General features: G+C 45.8%; 1 protein-coding gene across 1 annotated transcript; it reads right to left on the reverse strand.

Annotated features, from left to right (window-relative positions):
* Window positions 1-160: 160 nt before the first annotated feature.
* LOC104531477 (serine/threonine-protein kinase 32A) lies at window positions 161-20,632 on the reverse strand. Its single transcript, XM_010176366.1, has 12 exons — window positions 20,581-20,632; window positions 16,705-16,760; window positions 15,346-15,497; window positions 13,521-13,694; window positions 11,552-11,589; window positions 7,134-7,223; window positions 4,607-4,704; window positions 3,460-3,576; window positions 2,226-2,351; window positions 1,036-1,164; window positions 636-700; window positions 161-254 (listed from the first exon to the last, which is right to left on the reverse strand). The coding sequence occupies exons 1-12, from the start codon at window positions 20,630-20,632 to the stop codon at window positions 161-163; spliced, it is 1,191 nt and encodes a 396-aa protein (XP_010174668.1).
* Between the last annotated feature and the right edge of the window lie 3,076 nt (window positions 20,633-23,708).

The raw sequence follows: 23,708 nt of genomic DNA on the forward strand, positions 1-23,708 counted from the left end.
GCCAGCTTCGGGGTGGAAGGCAGAGGGGGCAGGTGCCCCAGCTCCTGCCCCGCTGCCCTGCGCTATCGGCGCTGTCCTGGCAGCGGGGGGCTGCGTGAAGGTGTGTGGGTGGGTGTGCACTGGCCCCGCGGGGAAGGCTCCAGCCGGGGCCGCGCTGCTCTCAGAGGTTGTTGTTCTGGTTGTCCTCCTTGTGTGCACCTCTGCTTTTTGCTAGAGCTGTGGTCTCCTGGGTGTCGTCGTGGTGGTGTCTCACCCTGAGGGAGAGAAAGGGACCATTGAGCTGTGAGGGAAAGCCCAGGCAGTGCCAAGGCCCATACAGGGGTATGGCCACCCGCTCCCTGGCATAAGCTGCCACCTGCCCCGCAGCACCAAGCACCCGCCACAGCAATCTGCCCGCACAAAGGAGGCAATTACTGCAGTTCATGGCTGTGGGCCCAGCCCTCCACCCCGAGAACAGAAATGCCACATCAGTCCTGGGCAGATGACAGATCCACCAGCAGCCACCAGCACCGGCTCTCCTCGACCACCTCGTCACAAAGCTCCTAAGCCCTGACCTTCAGCGTTTGCCAAGGTGGCCCCAGCCCCAAGTCCATCAAAGGCCAGAGACTCTGCTGCTGATCTGTGTGGGTACTTACTTGTCTCTGTTGAAAACAATGAAGTCCCTCTGGAGCATCTCTAGGTGCTTTTGAAGATGGCAGGCCTTTCACATTTGAATAGAGAAACAGAGAGATGGAGAATAAATTCACAGTTGACACAGAAAGACATTACAAGGACAATTTCAAGGAGATGTAGAGATCTCTCTAGGTACAGAGCATCTTCAGCACTGCAGCGCAGAGAATGGCATTGACTCTCCCCTCACACCAATCTGGTGTGTATACCTGCTGCCCTCCACCAAAGGGAAGATGTGGAAGAGTCTTGGGAATAAAGCTGGTCACAAGGGGAAAAAAATGGTCTGTTTAAAGAGTTTGCTGTGGTCTTGCTAGATGGCAATCAGCTTTCTTGGAAAATGAGAGACTTGCACCTGCTTGCTCTCACCTGGGAGGAATTGCTTTTGCTGGTGTCCTTCTCCTTCTTAGCCAAGCGCTTTTTTTTCTTGTGAAGAGGTTTGGATTCTAGGATCATTTCTTCCAGCTCAAAGGTTGGGTCACAGTTCAATCTGCCTTTCTGGAGGGGAGAGAGAGGTTGCCTTAAGTGATCAGAGCTTGTCTTGAAGAGTCTCTCATAAATTGGACTGCATCTGGGAGCTAAATTTTGTAAAAAATAAACTAATTACAACTGCATACACAGCCAGAACACCTGCTGTACTTCTTACATATTTCACCAGTTCCCTCAGCCAGGGGACATTGTCAAGATGTGACAATTGCTCTTCTTGTGCTCACTGCTTCTCCTCAGCCCTTTGGCTGCTTTGGTGTCTTGCTAGGCTGTGCCGCTGCTGGGAGGAGCACAGCAAAACTGGTTTTAAAGCAATACACATACACCCACCGCAGAGAAAATGAGCAACAGAGGGGGAAAATACATACAATTAAGAAATACTCATAGTGTAGCCCAACTTCTGTTTGGCTGAAAAACAGTCAGAGTAACACTGCACACAACAGTCCTTGGATTATTTTCTATAAGGGTTATGTTACTTCTGTGCTGCTTTAATCCAATTAAAAAAGGATCAGAAACACTAATCTACCATATTTGTTATTTTACCATGAACAATGGGCTTGTTAGGGAGAGTCATTACAGAAAGAAACAATTATCACAAAAAGGCGGGTGATCTCCAGACTGCTAATGAGTCTATTTCTCTTCATTGGGTTTTTGCATTTGCAGAGCCGAGCTGCGAAGGGTTCAGCATGGAACAGCTGACAAGTGCTGTCAGCAGTTCTTGAATCACAGAATCGGTTTGGTTGGAAAAGACCTTTAAGATCATCAAGTCCACCCAGGATGCCACTGACAGTCTGGAACGTGTAAGACCAGTTCTGCATCCAGAAACTGTGGGAAGAGAGCAGGTGAGTTTGGGGGCACCCACATTTTGTAGTCATCCCCCAGTGCTCTTTATTACACCCACAGGAAAGTGAAGAAGCTGCCCTTGCTTTTTTTTTTCCCCTGTCCCTTATGACAGCTGATGATCTTGCGGACACATGTCAGAAGGTCCCAGGACCTGGTGCCCAGCGCGAGGGCAGGCTGCAGCGTGGGACGCCTGGGCACATCGAGAACCTTTTAAAATCAAATTGCCTTACTGTGGGAATGAATCCTGGCACTATCCTCTTCTGGAGAACAGCATCCCAGTTCACATCTGACAGGTATGGAAAATCCTGGATATCTTTCAGCTGAGAAAAACGCTTCTCAGGGTTCAGCTCAAGCAACTGCAGTGAGAGTTAAATGTTAGAGGTGAGAACGTGAGACACTTCAATGTGACATCAGAGATTGGGTCAGTACGGAGGTGTCTGGCAGAGTGACACCAGGTCACAGCTGGGCAGGGAAATACTGTCAGGCTTTTAATGAAATACTAGCTCCATTAAATTTTAAGCAAATTGAGATATTCTTCAATTTTCTTCTTGGAAAATATGCCATGATTCTGTCTCAGCAAAGAATTGATGTCTCATTTTCATTAAAAGCTTTGAGAGTATTTCATTAGAGAGGACAAAATACTTCTACATATTATTTGGAACAAAAAAATAGATGAAAGCTACATTAAGTACTACTTTGTTGCCTATGCTTATTTGAAATTTAGAAATCTATTTTCTTACTTTCCAAAATTCGGAGCTAGTGCTGTTAGGGAGGGTTCAGTGTTTTAGCTTTGCTGCCATTGTATGCAAACAGTTTCTGACACTGTCAAGCAATAGCTTTGTTTATTGAAGATATGGCTTCACTTCAAACATTACTTCAGTTTCAAAATGGTTCCAGTAATGATTTTGAAGCAATTTTGATAACAGCTTTATTAAAAAAATAATTACAGTTGTGCATAAACCTCATGGCATCAAAGGATATCAATAGCATCAGCACTTCTTGCAAATCTTTTCGTTATTGGCAAAAATGTTCTTTAAAAATAAAAAAAATTATGTTATTTTTTTTGCCATATTTATCAACACATTTATTAATATCTACTTCTATATTATGTCATTCCAGAGAGACAAAGTTATGGGAGAAGCTGTGGAAGCACAGACTGCATGTGTCCTTAGAAGAGATGCATTAGCCACAGCCGTGCCTGCCAACACAAACTCCATCCCCATCGCTCCAGGATGCAGAACAACTACTTGGTTATTACATTAGCGTGGCTACAATGTTAGAAGCTGGATATTTATCATATGTGCCATCTGAAGGTCACTAACACTGGGTCTGGACACCATTTGCAATGAGTCCCCACAATTTACTGCAAAGGCCCCAGAGCACGACAGGACTCGGCCGCTCAGCAGGTGCCCAGCCCCACCACCCCTCAGCCCCTGAGCCCTCCGCTCCCGCGGCCGCCCGCACCTTTTTGATCAGCGACACCATCTCTGCGGACCAGGCAGCCGGGTACATCACCGTAGCCGTCTTGAACACGTGAGCGATTTCATTTGTGGAAGTGTTGGAGCGAATGTGATACGGCCTCTGTGAAAAACACCACAAGGAGAGCAGTTTAATTTGTCTATTTTCTCAGACTCCTTGGGAAATCTTTGTAAAGCAAAGAAGCTCCAGACAAAGTCCCACCATTTCTACTCCCACCTTTGGAAATAGTGGAGTCAAAAGTCAAAGGGATGACGAGTCCTGCAATTCATTTAACATTACAAACGGAAAACTCAAATATTATACTAGTAAGTTTACAGGGGGCACGTGGCTTCAGTTACCTAACAGGTTGTACAACCATGTGCCCTTAATGTGTACTAATTTGACCACTCACAATTTGAGATATGCAAATTCATTTGAAAAATCTGGTTTTTAAAATCTATTAATCTAAACTTTTTTAAGCATTCTGCAAAGGCTGATGATAAGAGTTTCTTAAAAATGTGTTTTGCATACTGGTACTGAAAGAAGACATTTACTAGTCTCACAAGATTTTCATCAACCTCTTGCTTAGAAGAATGTAATTTAAATCATTTTGTCCCACTTTTCTTACACAACACTTCCAAAACACTAATCTAATCGCCTGTCTGCAAGGCCCCCAACCTTTCCTGAGTTAGCAGTGGACACTGATGGGACCAGGAAGGATTGTGCTTTATTAATAATCTACACATTGCAGTTTGCTTTTGCTCAAACTGCTCAGACTTATTACAACAGCAACAAGATTTTTTTTTTTTTAATTTTTCTTTTTTTCCTTGCAGGATGGGAGCTCAAAGTAAATCATACTGCAGCCCAAATCTCAGGAGCTGTCACTCTGTTCCCTTGGCCCAGCTCATGCCAGCCCAGAGGCCCCGGGCGCAGCGGGGCACTGTCACAACATGCTGGTCTATATCGCGCCGGTTTCTCTTTGAACTCTTGGTTGTGGTCACAAGAACTCTGGGGAAGGTGTGGTTTCTGCTTCCTATGCTGTGATAACCCTTAAAGCCCTGAATTTGTCTCTGCCCTTTCATCCCTCCTGTAACGCATTAACCTTTCCAAGGAGTGTTTAAGGAAAGAGACGGGCGGGAGCTGCGCACAGTACCCGGGTCCTGAGCAGCTCGTAGGCAGTGATTCCCAACGACCACCAGTCCACAGCGAAGGAATAGCCAGTGGGTTTTGTGGGGTTAAACATTTCAGGTGCTGCAAAATACAAAAAAATGTTTGTCTTGAGTGGAAATGGACAACACAGAATGCTTGATCCACTGCACAGAGAGCATCCCTGCTATCCTGCTGAGGGCAAAAATTAGCATTTTACCTGGTACAGGACTAACCCTAATTCACCAAATCTAGGCTTAAAATTGGCCCAAGTACCTCCTCACCTCCCCCAGAAATCCCCTCTGCCCTCAACTAGTGCTCCGTTGATCTTCATGCTGGAAAGCTGCTCCCATCCACTCCTACCTCTTTGTTCGTATTTAAAGTACTTCAGTCTGGCAGAGCCTAAATACAGCCGCGAGTGAGAGCAGCTCAGGAACAGTAACACGCAGCGTAAACCCAGACACTGTCAGCTGCACCCTTGGCAGGGAAAAGCAAATTTTAACTGAACCAAGCCTGAGCCACAGCTTTTTAGGAGGAGGTTACCCAGGGAGCAGGCGGAGGCACAGACTGAAATGCTCTTTCTTAGCCAATTAATTTCTCTTTTGAGATTAAGGGAAAAAAATACCATTTCTGTGTGAGCTGGGAGGCAAGGATTGCTCTAAGAAAACAAAACAGGGAGCAATGCTTTCCTTTTGGGCATGTTTTCCTTTTTAAAAGGATTGCAGCAGTGATGCAAAGGTGAAAGGTCAATTTGGTCACCTTGATAAAAAGGAGATTCCCAAGGGATTGCCTTAAGGGATTTGGCTATGTGACAGCTGTGGGGAGGCTGCATTATTTAGGTCTGAGAGACAGTGTTACTGTATATGAAAGTATGTATTTTGTGTGGGAGGGGTTGTGTTAGCTGTATAGAAATGCTTTTGAGTGTTTTTGCCTCACTTAGGGAAGTTGAATTTATAGTTAGGAAGACTTTTCTGGGTGATGTTTGCACAAGAGTTCTTTCAGCCCTAGCTCTGGATATTCTCTCTGTTTCAGTACCTGCATGCTCTGGCCCAAATTCCTCTCAGGTATGTCAATGTTATTTTGTTTTACCTTTATTAACTGTGCTTGTGTGATAAGTTATCAAATGGGTCTCTTGCTGTCTGAAAAGTCAGCTGCTTCACTGATTTGACCAGTAAGTGAATATAAGTTTTCTGTGCTCCCCTTATAAAAGGGAAAGGAAAAAGAAGCACATTTTTTTTTGAGTAGTAGGGAAATGAGGTCTGCATAGGGTGCAATCACTGTGTGTCTTCCTTCCATGTGTGTGTTGATTGCACTCCTGACAGTTTTCTTGCTGGGGACTAGTCCTGTGCCATTGCCTGGAGATAAAAAAAGCCTCTTAAAACCTGCATTTTTTGTGAACTGAAGAGAGAATGGGAAGGGGATGGTATGCAACTGTAGGAACCAGACCAGCTCCATGGGCAGCTGGAGGCTGGTACTCACTTCCACCGACACTGTGCTGTGCGCATCCCCACCCGGTCAGCGTGCTGAGCACTGGGAACAAACTCCACAACCTCCAGAGCCTGGCTGGGGCTTTCCCTTCCACACGCCTCCGTTCCCAGGGCTGCACGTGGCTGGTTTCACTTGGCAGAAATAGCCACCTCTGCTGCTGCTGGCAACACAGGTACTACAACAGGAGGGGTTTTCAGAAAGGCTGAAAAATAGGCTCGGCTTTTATCTTCCAGTTGTGGTGGCTGCTTCTGCACCAGCTGTGCCTCCCCTTCCCACAGGCAATCTGCATCCGTTGTGCTGTGCTCTGCAGAGCCCAGGTAGGACTGTCCCCCATCCTGTGTTTGAGTTCAGGATGCTGTCCTCGGTGGTAGAGATCAGAGCTAAAGCCCCACTCGCAGCAGTGCTCTCGAATGCGCCAGCCTGACGCCAGAGTATGGGCTCTTCCCCACCACGCTGAGTGGATGCTGCAGCCCAGGGGAAGTCTTATGTCCACTCACTTGGCCTAAACACAGCGTAGTGCTACTTTTTAAAGCAGCCAGTTTATATAAAAATTCTAATTATGAGCTAGTGATGCAGCAGTGTAAGGCTTGTGCTAATGTACTGAAGGACCTTTGTGCTTCCTTTTCCTTCTCAAGGGTAGTGAGAGCATTTCATCATCGCGACACGGCTCGACTGCTGCTTGTGAAATGCCCTGATATCTCGAGAGCGTAACTACCTTATAATCAAAAACATGCTGTACAGTATATCATAGTGGGACTAAAATCTGGCTTTGCAGTATGCTTGCTTTGCTCTGTTGTGTGAAACCAGTGATGGATACACATTTTCCAGCTGCATCAGGGTGTTACTGGGAGGGACTCTGGCCGCGCTCCCTGCAGCACCCCTCGAGGTTGTTCCCCATTTCAAACAAACACACGTGTTTTCTTACATACCAGGAAGAAAAGAGCTCAACATTCATCAAAAGGGACTTCATCTGCATCCCACCACAGCTGTCAAATCAAGCCCATAAAATGGCAAATCAAGAGCACAGAATCATCATCAGCTCTTACCCATATACGGCTTCGTGCCAGCTATTGTGGTGACTTGTATTTCTTTAGTCAGCATCGTGGCAATATTGAAATCGGTGATGTGCACGTGTCCTGAAAGACAGATGTTAATGTGTAACTTGATTTGCTTTACCTTCACATAAGAAACAGCTTTGATTCAGAAATTTAAAGTAAAATATTACATGGAAAGGAGTTTCCAGGAAAAAGAAGTACTGATGGGAGAACTGATAGAAAGTATTTCACTTCGCAAGCTGCTTACAAATATAAATACACATATCCCCATATTTACCCTTTGGGGAGCACAGAAATGGAGTTCTGCAAGTAAGTAGTCATTCCATAATGATTGTTTTGAGCCTTTCTAAATTTAGGGGGGAGAGAGAACTGAACTTTTCTCACAGAAGAAATTCCACTATAATTAAAAAAACCCTTTACATTTTTGAGCAGTAAGTGTTCAATATCTTAATCTACTTTATACCTTGATTTCTTATAATCTCATGAATTCTATGCTAGTCTCTGTGCTGGTGTAAAATTATATACCACCAAACGGTCTCTGATTAAAGTAATTTTGACGAGAATATCCCAGCCATCCTCACTTATTTCTATCCTGGGTTTCATTTCAGTGCTGCTGGGAGACTGTTTTGAAGCTCAGACCACAATCTGTTCTAAACCTCAACTGGAAGATGAGGAGGGGAAAAGCTGGTTTATACCATGTTCATAAGCTTCTGGTGATCAGTTCAGAGCAGTTTAAGAAACTGAAGTGAGTGTCTTTGAAACCTGTGGGTTAGTTCAGCCTAATTCTGGTGAAATGCAGGCAGTCTTTTCTTCTTCCTGACCTCCTGCATCTTCTCCGAAGGCACTGAAGTTGCTCATCCCTGGCAGAGCTGGGTTTATTATCAAGAGCATCAGGTGTTTTGTATATTGTGTTTTGCAGACTCATCGCTCTCTGCAATAACAGAGGGTGTCTGGATTGCTGCTGTTTCCCCCAACAAATCCATGTTGAGTTAGAAGGATGAAAGGAAAACCTGAGGTCCCTCTGGTGAGCTGTGGGCACTGCTGGGAGAGCATGAGCAAGAGTCAGAGCTCGCCTCTTGCACTGTCCCCGGCTGATCTGCCAAGAGCCAGTGACCCTCCTTGCTGCTGACGGGAGTTCATGAGATCAGCTGGGCCCCCTCTTCTCCAGTCTGCCCACTAAAGAGCAGGTGTAAGATCACTGGGGAGTACTGGAGAGAATGTTGTACAACCGTCTTGTCTGGATGTGTCCTCCGTGTCCTTGCATTGTTTTTCTTTTCATCTCCAGCTCTCTTTCCACTTTGTAGGGAGCTGTTTTCATAAATATGAATCATAAAGACTGATTAAGAATTTGATATTCCAAGCACAAACATGCCTTTCTCTGGATGCATATTTTAAATAATTCACTTCAAATAAATCACAAGTTTTATAAACTAACCCCCTTGGGAAATTACCGAATCAAGCCAGAGAGGGTGAGAGCCCCGCACGGTGTGACAAGCAGGGATACGGGAGGGGTGGGCTGGGGACCAGAGACGGCAGCTCCTGGTAACCAGGAGGGAAGCGCTGGGTGTTGCTGCTGGGCTTCAGGGTCAAACTTTAAGGCTGGTGTTTTCCTGATTGCTCAGCATCTCTAACTGCAGCCAGTTTGGAAACAGCCCAGCCAGAGCTGTACTTTGGGCTCTGTGTCCTTCCCAAAGCTTATTCTGTCTGCCCAAAACTGGCGCTTTCAGATCAAGTCTTTGGTTCTGTGCTAAGGCAAAGAATTTTCTTACTATACCTCTGTTACTACTTAATTCCTTCACCTTTCTAGAACATCCTTTGTGCAAAAAACATAAGGTTTCTGCAGATTCAACTAAGATAACATTTTAAAGAATATGAAACTAGAGACATTAGGAGCTGTGGGTATGGAGGCTGTTGGACAGACCGTGCTGTAACTTTCTTATCTGAGATTAGAGAGCAAATGGGCTACACATGCAGTGCCTGCATTGGCATGAACTCCCCCATTTTAGCTCTGACCTCGAGAACCTTCTGGCAGTGGTACAAGAAATAATACCGAGCAAATCCCCATCAGGGCTCTTGCAAAAAAACCTTTTTTACTAGAGATAAATGAAGCTTTTCTTCAATTTTATTAGACAAATGACCTGGCCAAAAACTCCTGATGAATTAGTCACAATTCCTGGAAACTGCCATCTGTTATATTCTTTTATTCCTATGTGAGCTGTGCTGTCACTGAGCCAAATCAATAGACTTGTCATTAAAGGAGGAAATCACTTTGTGCTTGGAATGACTGTGGAAGGTGGTCGTCTGCTGAGGATTTTTTCATTGTGGGACCTGATCCAAATCTGTGATGTCAAACAACTGCATTTTTTATTGCACAGAAAGACATTTGCCTGATATGCCACTTTGTTTCTAGCTCACTTTAATTTCTTAGCTGAAATTGATATGGTAATACAGATTGCCACCGACCAGGGTGACAGAGGCAAATGCCTGAGGTGTGTGTTTAGGTCCTGGCAGTCAGCAGCAGGACAGCACAAGGTGTGGCATCACGAGAGGTATTTGTGCCATCAAACGCTGAACCAGCCCCTGCTCAAAGACAGATGATGTGATAAGGGTTCCTTCAGGGGTTAACACCGGCAAAAAAGGGCACTGCTGTCTGGGACAGACACAGGCACCTTTCCATGTGAAAATCTGAACCGGAGAAGGAGCCGCAGCTGGAAAGGTACCTCACACCACTGGGCCAAAGGGCTGTGTGAGATGGCAAGAAGGGGCTGAAAAAATGAAGGACTAAAGTCTGATTGTTGAAGGTCTTCAGGTGCTTCCTGTTCTCAGGGGACTGGTCTCAATCAAGAACATTATAAAAAATTAATGTTAGCAAATAGCATATACTTTGTGATCACAGTTGTGAAAGCCTGGTGAGGGGAGAGGGGAGGGAACAGGGAGCTGCAGCTCTGTTCAAAAAAGAGATACTGAAAAACAAGCACAATCTTCTAGGCTAAATACAGATAAACATGCTATGATAACAGTTGCTCTGGGGAGAGAAAAAAAAATTGAACCGTGTGTGCACAAAGCTTTCTGTATGCATGAGAGACACACCTTTGCTGCCATGGATGAAGACAAGAAATGCTACAAGTCATAGGCAGAAGGATACTGAAGTCAAGGGTACATTCACAGGAAATAACTCTGAAACCTCTGCAACAGACAGTTAAAACATCACAGCGAGCAGAGAACAGGCTCAAAAATCAACCCAGTTGATTGCAGTGTCATTGCAGAAGTCTGCAGGTTAAGTCCTGCTGAGCTGATTGCAAGTGCAGAGACAAGCAGAGCTTTTTCCCGTTTTTTCCCTCTTTGGGGGATGCTGACATACATTTCCCTGGCTCTAGTGCTCCCAGCTCCTTCTCGGGTGGCTGCATCACCCCAGCGTCACCCGTGTCACCATCTTCTGGAGCGTCACTGGTGAGGACTAACTGACCTCAGTCCTGCACTGGCCACACCACGCTGGCCGGGAGGGTGGCCCTGTAGCCACGGTGGTGCCAGGAGCCTGGCCCTGGCTGGCCGAGCAGGTTCAGGGCCCATTGGTGGATGCTGGTGGGAGGGAGAAGGGAGGATGGGTCTGTGCACGGGGCAAGAGCAGGAGAAGCACCGAGTGAGGCAGGAGAGAGGCTGTGGCACTTGGAGGCAGAAGCGGCTTGGCTGACAGCTCCTCAATAAATAATTAGCTAGCACTTTGAAATTAGAGGTCATATGCAAAAGGAGAGAGTCTGGGCACAGGTGCTGCCAGACAACCCCGGTCACACCCAAGAGCCACAGCGATTCCTCGGGAGCTTCAACGTCTCCATTACAGCCTCTGAAGTGATAACGAATTCAGATTCGCCTCGGCCCTGCACTGACTTTCCTCTTTGAGTGCCCTCCTGTAGCTGCTAATGAAGATTTCTCACAACAATCCAGTTACAAGGATTTTTCAAAAAATATATGAGATTACAAAGTGTTTTTCTAATGAGTTAAAAGCTAATAAAGATCAGACAACTCTTCACTGTGAGAGTTTTGCTGGGACACAAAATGAGGTGAGAGTAATGCAAGAATATAGTTAGAGTTTTGCCTGAGAAAGAGACTAAAGAAAAAATGATAGCAACATCTATAGTATAGTCAGCCCCAAATCCTCTTCAGACCTCCCTCCCAATGTCAGATGCTCAAGGAAAAAGAAAATACCTGAATTAAGGTTATCGATTCAATCATAATTAATTCTGTTTGTGAGGATACATAACACACAGCCTACAAGTACACAAGCATTTCCATTCAAATGATTGAGTAAGTGAAAATGAGGAAAACAGCAAGCACCTACGCTTTAACTGGGATGTACTGGTTCTGACTCTGCTTTTATGTATATGCATGACCACAAAGCAACTGGCACTTACCATGCTCATCCAGTAAAATGTTGTCAGGCTTGATGTCTCTAAGAAAAAAGGCAGAGAAAGGGCGAGAGCCGTTAGCCTAGAAAAGTGGCACGAAACACGGCTGCAGAGCCTAGAGGCCAGGCCAGGCTCTGGGGGGGGGGGGACACTTGGGACCCACCGCGCCCTGGAAGGTGCCTTTGCCAGGGCTCTTTGGCTCTGGTGTCCCTGCAGGGTTTGGTTTAAGTGTAAGAGAACCACTAATGGAAAAACAACAACAGCAGAATGTTGGTACAGGGCTACAGCTGGGAAGGCTGCTGTGGTTGGGTCTGGCAGCATCCAGGCAGTCCACCTATGACACTAGAGCTGCTTTTTATCTTTTTCCTCCTATTACTTAATCTGTTCCAGTGCTATATTGAGAGCTGTTCCCTGTTTAATCAGAAAAAAACCCCAAATTATTTTAACGTCTTTCTTCTAGAAACGAATGTGTTCCCCACAGGCTTTGTTCCTGAATAATAAAAAAAATAAAATATTAATACACTATAGGGAGATGCTTTCCATTGAAGGGAGAAAATGGACACCTGATATGCCTACTGTATCCACCTGAGTGACTTGACAATACATTACCTGCTTCTAATGAGCTAATTACATCAGTTCCCATTCAGCTGCTATCAGCCTGAGCTGGGCACCTGGCCGGACAATGCCCGTAAGGAGACTGTCACGTACACCAGACAAGTACACGCTCAGTAACCTGCACATCCTGCTGCTTCCCTCCAGGCCCAGGGGCTCCAAGGGAAGAAATGAGCCCGTTTAGGATTTTATCTTAAGATACAGTTTGAATTCACCTAGTCACCTGGAATCAAGACAATATATCTAACTACCCTGTAGTAGCTTACAGTTCTCTGGCAGCTCTTCACCCAAACTGCTTCCAGTGGGTTCTAAACACCAGTTACTGTCCTTGTCCCATCCCCCATCACACGGGTGACCACAGGGACAGGCGTCCTTATCAAGAGAGAACGGGATGGCTTCAGGCAAGCAGCTGTTTTTCCCCACAAGTGCAGCAAAAATGCACCACAGGTTAGAGCCAAACAGTCCAGATGCTCAGAAGCACTGTATTTGATGGCAAAAAATAGTGATGCCACACTTGGTATTTTTGAGAAAACACTAACTTAAGCACAAAATTTAAGATATGTTCCTCCCCTTACTGACAACCAGGATCTCTTCAATCTTAAATGTTTCACCATGCTTTATTTTTACACCTCACAGGAATGCTCTTCTGGAGTGATATTTATAAATAAGATAATAATCTCCTCCCTGCCTTTATTAACCCTCTGCTAGTCCCTCCCTGTTCATACTCCCTGTTAGCAGCTGCTCGGTCAAAACCCTGGGACCCCGAGGTTTGCAGGGGCACAGCAGCAGGAACCAGCTGCACGTCCGTCCAAACCCTGCCTTGCCAGGGAAAAGCTCCACCTCCTCTGTTATTTTGCAGGTTTTCAGATGTGTGGGAAGAGCTCAAATACCTTCTCACTGGCCACGAAACATCTTGGTGGCCAAAAAGAACCTCTCACCCCTTCTAGAAAGGGATTTAACCTCATCTAGAAAAAAGCTGTGTTTGGTGCCATTCCTTGTCTTTTAGTGCAGCACAGAGAGGGGAGCCGAGGGGAGACACCTTCAAGTGTGACAGCAGGGGAGTTCTGAATGGTGACAACTACCTGTCCTGGACCAGGATATTAATGAGCTACAGCTAATTAAACCTATTAGAGACAGCTTTTTGCAGGATCAGCAAGCAACTTAAATAGGCTACATCACAGCTATCCCAGAGGGAGAAATAACATCCTCCCTGTGTGTATGAAATGCTTTGCTCTGGGAAGCCCAGAGTTTTATATAAAAGCAAACGTATGTGGCAGAATATTTTGTTTAGCTCTTAAGCTTCTATTTGTCCTTTCATGTCAAAAAGGAACAAGTCAGTCCACCCACGAGTTCCCCAGTTGACCTGTGGATGATGTGTCTGCTCTGGAGATAGTCGAGGGCTAGCACCAGCTCACAGATGAAGAGTTTCACGGTGCCTTCCTGGAACCGCACGTTTTGTTGGAGATGGTAACGCAGGTCCCCCCCAAGCAGCAGGTCTACAACCATAAACATATCTTCTTCATCTTGGAACGAGTACCTACAATGGCATAAGCATGGTTCAAGGATTATAATATTAAATAAAGACAGGTTATAAAGGAACATATGGTACCTCTGGGAATACTCTTGGAACTTTTTCACTTGGGAAATAATAATTTCATGACCTTTCCATGCTCCATTTCCTGCTGCGACTAAACTTCTACCACCTATACTCTCAAAATACTTGAGATTACAATAGTTTAACTTCAGATCCATAACAGAGTCAGAGCAGCGTGTATGAACAGCTACCAGTGAGCCCACCAGAAGAACAGCTTCTGGTTGCTGAGTGAGTTTTGCATGGAACTGCTTGTTCAAGTAGGAAAGCAAAGTTTTGAGATATGTCCAAAGCTTCAGGAGGTCTAGATGCATGGTTCTCATTCAAACCCTAGTTAGAACACCATCAGAATGATGGGAGTTCATCTAACAGCACTCAAGTTACAGATGTCAAAAAGGAGCACAAAGTTATTCAAAGATTTGTGATCTTCAGTGTGTTTTACCCTCATTTTTGTTTTTAGCTTGCTAAGTTCTACCTCATTCTAAAAATTAATCCAATATCCAATAACTGTAATTACCAATGACCCCAGAGGAATCCTGTAACTAGAGGATACAGGCCACTAGATGAGACCACACCCCTTGAAATGTTTCTGGTGTCCTAATACAATTAACCTGGCAGATTCTAACAGTAATAGTGTCTTATTTCCAAATCTTTTCTACTGCCCTACTGCAGGAAAACACGCTGAATCGAATGAACAGGGAAAAATTAGTGCATCTTATATCATTCAGCTGGTCAATCCCATGGCTAATGGTTGAAAAAGGACTATAACCAGAGCACGTAGGTTGCATCTATCTGGTACTCTTAAAGGAAAGTGTCTATTTTATGTACACATTTCCCCAGTAGATATATGGGTTTCTGAAATAAAATTTTAATGACATTATTTTTCTGTCATTAAAATCAATGATAAATTGTTTTTATCTTTGCTGATTAGCATCAATTCAGTCAAATATCAATAAGGTATTAAGGCAGGCTGTTTAAAGTACAAAATAAACCACAAAATCAGAATCAGGAGGCGAGAAGCAGGAAGCACTGCCAAGGGAACTCTGTGAACAGAGCACTGTGTGGCTATCAATCCCACCCTGTGACTGCCTGGTCCTGGGGGCTGCTGTTTGTTGCAAAACACCATCATGAAATAAAATTGGGTTATGGTAACGAGAAATACCCACCTAGGAAAGAACCAGAGGGAAACACAGGAATAAACTCTCCTGTGCTTGTCTGGGGGAACAAAGGGGCTAACTTCTTGTTTAATTAAACAAGACTCCCCTGAAACCAGAGCCCTGTTCAGTGGAACAGAGGAGGAGCTCCACTGCCAACAAAGAACCACGGGACCGGTCCATGGTGCACACACACGCCTTCTCCAGAGCAACCGTAAGGCAAGAGCTGCTGCTGGACACATCCACTCGCCCTGCAGACAGCCCCTCGGGCAGCCCACCCACCGCTGGTGAGACGCCCAGCACGATGCCCGGCACGCTGCAATGGCAACACACCAGCTGCTCCTGACCCTGGCTTGCAGTAGAAGAGCGGGCAAGCCTGCTCTCAAAGATGTCTCTAACTGCCAATGCTGCCATAGGCAGGAAGGGAAGGAGCAATACCTTACCATAAGTTCACTAAGAAGGGGTGTTCCAGGCCCTGCATAATCTGCAGCTCCTTGAAAACGTTTCTCACTTCATTACGTTCCACACACTTTTGTTTATTCATGTATTTCATGGCGTACATCTTCTTGGTGTCATTCTTTTGCACAACACAGACCTAAGTGAGCAAATCAAGGGATAAATCAGAGATGACTTGTCAACAAATTTAGACAGGTAAAACATGGTCACATGAATGTTCTCCAGTGGCTTCAGCAAAGCCCACGCTGCCGAGTCACAGCTCCATGCACGGACACTGCAACGCTGGACATTGCCCATAAATACCTCACCCAGTTTTCAGCCAAAGAATAAATTTTGCTGGGGAGGAAGGTGAGGGGAAGGCATTTATCACCACAAGGACAGGAGATAGGGAATTGCACCCAAGTCAACATTTTATTTAATAGCAGTAAATCATCTCGGTCCTGTCCATCCCTCCCACATCAGTCACTGTTTGGAAGAGTCCTTCCCACCACAAAACTACCGGTTAGAAACTGGGGAGCAGCACCTGATTTCCTCCTTCTTCATAATTTCATTCAGTTCACAAAGAACCTTGGGCTTTGTTGGAAGAGTTCTGGGGTTTGAATTTTAACCTTTCTTATAGTTCTATTTAATCAAATCTAGAAAGAAACATTGCTTCAGTGAAAGACTCTGCATTTCTAAGAGCACAAAACAAAACAGACTGGTTTTTCAGATTTGTTTCCACAACAGTTTATGAGTTTGGGATGAATTTGCAAACCTTTTTTGTTTCATCACCAAATAACTCTCTTTGTCTAGAGATCTTTGCCTCATTCTGCGCATAAGACATGTCCCATCTCTGACATGAGTGTGCCTTTACCTGAAGAGGCAAATGACCTTCTAGAAATCTGTCAGCATATACACGTGTGGAATTCCATAACAGCATAAAAATAAAACCAACCTATGACTGTAACCTGATGCTTAATAACAAACACCATGTTTCACAGAGAAATATCACCTTAAAAAAAATGTCCAGGCCTTTCATCTTGGTTGTTGTTCCTTGTTAAAGATGCATCATGATGTTCAGTGTCGTCTCGCTGGGGAATCTTAGGAAATGCTTATCCAGAAACATAATGAAATTCAGCTCATTTGATTTATCAGTATCCCATTTTAATCTCCTGTAATGCAATTTGTGGCTACAGAATGGATGAGGAATCAGGCTCTAATTCTTGATTACCAGGAGGTGAAGCTCAGGTCAAAGCTCATTGCCAATGCGGGGGTTTATTCTTTACTCTCATGTGAGCCTCTAATTCACCCATTTCTCGGTTGCATTTCCAGCTGTCCAAACAGTGATTAGTTCATAAAATACTTACTTTTCCAAAGCTGCCCTTCCCAATAGCTCGCAAAATTTCAAAATGGTCGAAGGTGACTGCAAGAAAGAGCAAACATTCAAATATTAAATGGCTGAGTAACCACTTGATGATATTACATTATTTCTACTTTTTCTCTGTAAGAGAAAAATGAGGGATGTCTTAGCAACTTTCTGTTGCTTTTGGAGATTTAACTAGATCTGTTTACCTGTTAGACCACCTGAGAGAAGGGTAGTGGATACCTGCAGAACAAGGGAGAGTAAAGATGCTTATCACCTTCTGGGAACAGGGAGAAGGGAGGAAGCCCCGAGAGCTCAATGCAGGAGCGTCTACAACACAGCCCACAGCTGTGGGGAGAGGCGGGTCTGGGGTCCCAGGGACCCTGCACGGGGCTCTGCCAGAGCAGGGCAGATCACGACATGCAGGGGTCCAGCCAGACATTAACATCTGGAACAGCTGCAGACCCAGAGGAGTTGAGCCAGCAGCCAGATGTTGCAGTTAACACCCCCCACCTCTATTGCCTTTCAATAGGAATGCTTTCATGAGCAGGTTAACACCCTCTACTTCCTCGTCTTTTAATATTAATGTTTTCATTAGCATTTTAAACAGGGGTCTATAACTGAGCTGGTTGTTAGAAACCTAAATGGCATACTTTTTATTTCAGTTTCTCAAACTAATTACGATCACATTTTAACCTCTCTGGTTTAGCTTTCCTACCATCCCCGATTTTCACAGTGAGCCAGTTAAGAGTGTCACTTCCAAAGAGTGCTCAAACTTGTGGTGGCCAAATCAGGAACCAAACACATGCTCTTCATCCTGAATCCACATCTACAGATTTGACAAGCCTCATTTCATTGCCTGATGGCATCCAAACCAATAAAAAAGCCAAAGCATTTGCCCTTCAGAGAGAAAATTCATGAGATATGCCAACTCAGAGAAATTATGTTTAAGAGATGCCAAGGAAGATAATACAATTGCTGTAAAGAACCAACTGAAGCACAAGCATGAAATAACTTTTGAAAGTAGAGGTTGTATTTCTAAACACAGGTTCACAAAACAATATTTAGATAAAAAAATATAGAACCTAACTAGCCATGAAAAACGTCCTCACCAGAGACAAGCCAACCCTGCCAAAGCTCCCAGACTCCATCTGCCAAGTGGCAGTCAATGCTCTGGGGGGCTCAGGTCCTCCTATCCCTGGCGCCCACCCCAGTACAGCGAGCACAATACCACATGGTCTGCTATGGCTCCTCTTCCTTTTGTCACTGCAACTTCCCCATTTTCACTGTATTTCCTCCCTCCTTTCCTTCTCTGCTCCACAGCCTCAGGAAAACAAGGAAATGAGAACAGCTGATGGTGGTCTAGAAAGGACACCAGCAAAGGACCACAGAGCGATGTACCTCCATCTCACCCAGCCATTGTCCTCACCCACTATCTGTTTCTGCTTCATCTTCCAACAAATTTGGCCAGCTGAGGAGAATATCTGGCTGCCATCCTCTGGGATGCTTTCCACACCCTTTTGCCCAGAAGCAGCACAAGCAAAATCCGGCTTTTAAAGTGGTCTCATCCTGTCTACATCGGGAGGGGAGATCACCTTGCAGCACTGAACCTTCTGTCTGGTTATTACATTTTCTTTTCATCTCACTAGCTTATTATCCACAACTGTGCCTACTCAGAGGAAACGCTGAAGGAAAGATAATACTGTCATCCCACTTTATCTGCAGGCAAACAAAACCCCCTTGAGAAGTGCATCTCAAAAAAAACCCAAACCAAAACCCAAAACCAAAAAAAAAACCAACCATAGTGCCACAGAAAATAGTCAAATTCTAGCAATAGCAATTTGAAAGAATATTCAAGGATGGCAGCCAGCGTTGTGACTATTTGTGCACATCAAAGGACGACGGAGCCCGAGAGAGGTGTGAGCCCTCCTGCCCTGTTCCGTGCTGCCCGGCCCTGCACGGCAGAAGCGGGTCCACGTTCCCCGGACCGAAGGGCCGAGCTGTGGGAGGAGAAGGGAGCCCACTGCTGAAGGATGGAGGCATGGGAAGGTGAAGTGATTTGCCCACAGCCATGCAGAAAACTACAGCACAATTTAAATCCAGATGTTTTCACCCTTGAGTCAGTTCCTCAATGGAACAAACCTGTTTTGCAAAAGGTTTCACCTTGTTGCAACCACAAGGCTTTTTTTTTTTTTTTTTAATTTTTAAGCAAACTGAGATGAAACCACTGAACATTACAGCATGGATCTCTGGCACCACAGCACTTACACTATTCATGCGACTACTGTTTACATCTCCACGGGTGCCAAGGGAAAAGTTTCTCTATGGCACAGCCAAAGAAGGGGGTTTCTCTCCACCGGCCGCAGCCCACTGTGACCTGCCGGGGCCGTGGACCAGAAAAGCCATCGTTCCGCTTCCTGCTGTACCCAGCAGCTCTTAATTAATCTCAGTTTTAATTGAAATTAGAATAAGGACAAGATTGTGACATCTAAGGCAACACAGTGTCTGGTCACAAATTTGCCAAGATAATGGAAAATTGAATTGGAGATATCGCCATTTCAGCTGGGTTTCTCCTCCCTCGGGATATTAAAATACGATTAATTAGAGAAAAAAATGTGCCACCACTTTTAAAATTTGGGCAGGGCCATGAAAGCACAACTGCACCAGTATAACTGTACCAGTATAACCAGTACAGCTGCACGACTACACTGTATCTGTGCGCAAGGGTGGCCTCTGGACCTACTGGAACCCAACAGAGCAGTACTGAACCCCTCGAGATGGTCAGGACTGGGCCTTTCCCTTGACTTGCCGGCACAACACAAACACATCAAGCACGGGGTATGACTTTTCATACCTGGAGAGCCCAGAGCCCTTTGCCACAGACCTAACAGGGGCTTCACATGCTCTCCAGTTTCATTTGCTGAAACCAAGCCCTTTCCAAGCACAGAACTGGCTCTCGTAAGAAACCACCTGCCCGAGACGATTTGCTGCCCCAAGGACACTACATTGCTCGGGGTGTTATTTCTCACAAGAGCTGATACTGCACGAAGCACACCAAACCCAGAGAAAGATTCAGCAGAGAGACCAGAAATCAGGATTACGTCCTCTCTGACTGGAGTTCCTATCTTTGGGACAGCAGCTTATGAGTTATCTAGGTTCTCCTATTTTACTCTTATTTTCACATATTTATATTTATCTATATATGCATTTTACTACTGTACCCAGGTGAAAACCCATATGGCAGTTAGCGAGCTGACTCATGCAATGTATTTACGGAACAATCTTTTAATGACTGTCTCTATAATCTTGGAAGCACAGTGGCACTGGCCTCCAGCACTGCTCTCAGTGATGTATTCTCCTTTTCCAGCCAACCAAGCCGCATGCTGATCTCCCACTGCCAACGGGTAGAGCTGCCCAACTGGAACCTCCACCTCTGCTGCTACTGACCAGCTCCCTCTGGGTGGCCCTTCCACCGAGCCCAAAGCAGGGATGGGGACACGCACCGCCTGAGCTGTCCTCCCCCCACACTTCATACCAGTTCTCCTTGTGCTGTGACCTCCAGAACAAACCTCCCCTGCCTCCAGAACAGCAGCATTTCATCCCTGTCCTCGAACCGCCTGGCAGTGTCCCAGGGACAACTCAGACCAAACCTCTGCCAACAGTTCTTCTCCCGGTGCAGAGAGGGAGGCGAAAGGACCACCTGACACCCAACCACAGCTCTGCAGGAGACCACGGGCGTGCTGCTGCTGCAGACCTTGGCTCACCTTTGCTTAACCAAGACATCCAGGTGTTTTCAACCCCAGCACAGGAGCTGGGCACAACTCCCAATCTGCAGTGGTGGACTCTGCAGTCCCAGACAACAACCAGGAAAAGCTCTTACCCTCTTCGTTTTCATTGAAGGGTGGTGACTTGCTGGAGGTGTTTGCTCCCATGGTGTGTTCAGCCCTGGCTCAGCTCTCTCCTGTCCTCTCAGTTACGTTACCTCCCGCGAAGCCAGTGTCTCCAGGATGGAGTTACCTGCAGGTCACTGCCAGCAGGCCTGGGCAATGTTCTGCTGGTGCACCCTGGAGAAAGCACGAGGCAAAAATTCGTCATCATTCAGAATTAAGAAGCATTCTGCAGCTTGCAAACCTCTCACTGGAGGTTCACTGCTCTGGAGACAAGACTGAGTATCAGGGAAAAAGCACATTATAATGGAGATTACCAGAGAAGCCCAGTAACATCACAACCTTGTAACCCAGACCAGGACTGCTGCCCAGTATGGGAAGTGTAGAAACAGACTAACAGACTGAAAGATCTGAGGATGTGGCTCATGTTTGCTGTATCATCCAGCATGTTTTGTAGCTTCAGTGATGACTAATTGTAGTGAGGTCAATATCCAAAATAAATGGACATAGTGACTTGGCTAGATAAAATCAGAGTGGCATTTTTGACCACTAAGGTCATGTGTAAGTGTAAAAGCTATGTAAGAAGAAATTCAAAGTGTCAACCTTTTAATTTAAGCTGTTACAGAAGTATTTAACTTGGGACAAAATAATACTTTTTTTTTTTTTTTTAATTAAAAGATTTCATGGAAAATCAAGCTGTGGTTACCATTCAGTTTCTTCAAAAAAAATTTTTGGATATGAACCATGAACAAAAAAGAAAACCTTCTGATTTACAGTTCAGCGCTGGTTGGAGCAGCTGGTTTGCCTCTTACACTGCAGAAGGATAGGTCTGTTCATTAGCAGAAAACACAGGGTTTAATTTTCCAGTTCTCCCCCGAACATGTAGGTGTACACTGGAGCATGAGTCTGTATATCTCAGTGACACTCAAGATAGCTTGAATGATCTTGTATGAGGACAATAGCAGTTTTATTTTTAAAGCATTTACGTGCAAAGCACCTTTAGATGTTTATTTTTATACTGACACCCTGTGAAATACACATTTATTTCTTGTTGGGAGTACAAAACCCTAGAAGAATGAAATAAGGGAGTAACAGTGCAGCACAATCTGGGTTCTGCCCAGCCCGGAGCATTCTCCAGGGCATTCCCATTTCCTTTGAACATTTAAGGTGCAACGCAACCCTAACCATTTTGCTCAGACCTACACTCTGGAAACACAGCTACTGAGTAGCTTCACATTTTTTCTTTAAAGTAACAAAATCATGTTACTGAAGCACAAAAGGGAGGGATCATAAAAATGCTGGAGAAAAGAGAATTACTAGGACAATCTTGGGAACTGGAAGTGCCATGGGATGCTGTAGGTTCCCTGCACCAGCACACTCAGCTCTGTCTCTCCCGCTAACGTCATCTCTACCACTCCAGCAAGAGCTCAGCCCTAACCTCATGCTCTAGGTCAGGACAATTACCTTAAAGCAAGTGCCAAAGCTTGCCTGAAGTTTAAAAGTAACCCCTGTACTTGGGTGTCTTCCTGAACCGGGCTGTGGTGATGTAAAATTCATCCCCAACACGACAATCCTGGGAATCCAGCTGTGGCTCAAACTGCAGCAGCTGCCCAAGCGATGTATGGCTGACTGCAGTGGTGCCCATCCTCCCAGGTCAGCGGGCACCCAGAGGTCTCCAGCACTCCCGAGAGGCATCCAGAACAGATCACAGCACACCGGGCACTCTCTCTCCAGGGCATTTTACCATCTTGACTGCAAACCCCCCATGCTGCTGTTGCTGCGGTTCACATCGATCTCGCAGTTCCCAGCAAAGAGCAGGGCAGTTTGCGCTTCTCAAAAGGCCAAAAAACCACAGTGCAAACTATTAAAAACCCTAAAATCTTGATTTCTCATCTCAGAGAAATGAAACAAGATGCAACAATAAAACAAATTAAGCAGCAAGTATTATGAACCCTATTGGTGCCTCTGAAGGGAACAGATTGAGCCTTCAGGCTGAAACTAAGCCACAGCAGGATCTCTTTTCAAGCCTCAAAACTCACTCTTCAGATGAAAAACACACCTTCAGATGTAACAGCCATAAATCAGGTTTGCTACTACATCACAGTGATCTGACTGGTGTCAACCAAGGTCAGCTGCTCAAGGAAATTTTCTTGTATAGGAATCTGTAGCTTAATTTATTTTCAACAGTAAGTCAATACATAAAAGCTACGAGGAAGGAGTGCAGGTATTCCTTGAAGTTAAGCCAGTCTGAGTGGTAATTGCTGGGATTTGTATCTTTATAAAGCGTACCCAGGGTATGGTAACAATACATCTTTTCCTGTTTCACACTGCAAAGTCACTCAATGATTAAAAGCATTACTTTCCCTCGGGCCAAGACCACTAACACTTCCACATTAACTTCATGCTGGGTCAGACCACTCGCTGTTCCCCGAGCAGCGTGGCAGCAGCTCTGCTCGTCAGCGGGTCCGGGGTCTCGTCAGCCACCGCGGAAATTTCACTGGCATGAGAAAGCAGCGGCTGGGGGGTGCCCGGGCTCCCACCTCCCATGCCCAGCACTACACCTCACATTGCCAAGCGAATTTTATCACCAACAGACAGGTGTAAAGCAGAGCAGAGGACAGGTAGGCAGCAGAGCCGTGGCCAGGGTTCCACACCCGCACCACTAACAGGAAAAGGGCTCCGCAGGAGGAAGGGCAGCTCAGGGGGTGGTAGGACAGGCCAGCAGCTGGTGGCTTTGGTGGAACTGTCACTGAGGGGCGAGTGCCGAGTTCCTCGGGAGAGGATCACTAACCCGCAGGGCTCACAGATCATTTCTCACACCAGCTCCTGGTTGTGCCGGGGCGGGGGTGCTGCTGCTGCCTGTGAGCAGCCCAGCCCGGGCAGTGCTGCAGCGACACAGGACACTGTCGCTTTTGTCCCAGAGTGACTCCAGACCCAGAGTGACTCCAAATGACTCCGAACTCTTCCACAGACACAATGAGGTCCGGGAAGGACGGGAGAGGCACGACCGGTGTCACCTTCGGTCCCAGCCCCGCTGGACCGGGATCACCCCCCGCCACCCCCTCACCCGGGGGCAAACCCGGGCAGGAGAGAGCGGCCGGGGAAGGCACCTACCTCGGGG

The sequence above is a fragment of the Antrostomus carolinensis genome, unplaced genomic scaffold, assembly GCF_000700745.2.
Source record: "Antrostomus carolinensis isolate BGI_N321 unplaced genomic scaffold, ASM70074v2 scaffold27009, whole genome shotgun sequence".
NCBI lineage: Eukaryota > Metazoa > Chordata > Aves > Caprimulgiformes > Caprimulgidae > Antrostomus > Antrostomus carolinensis.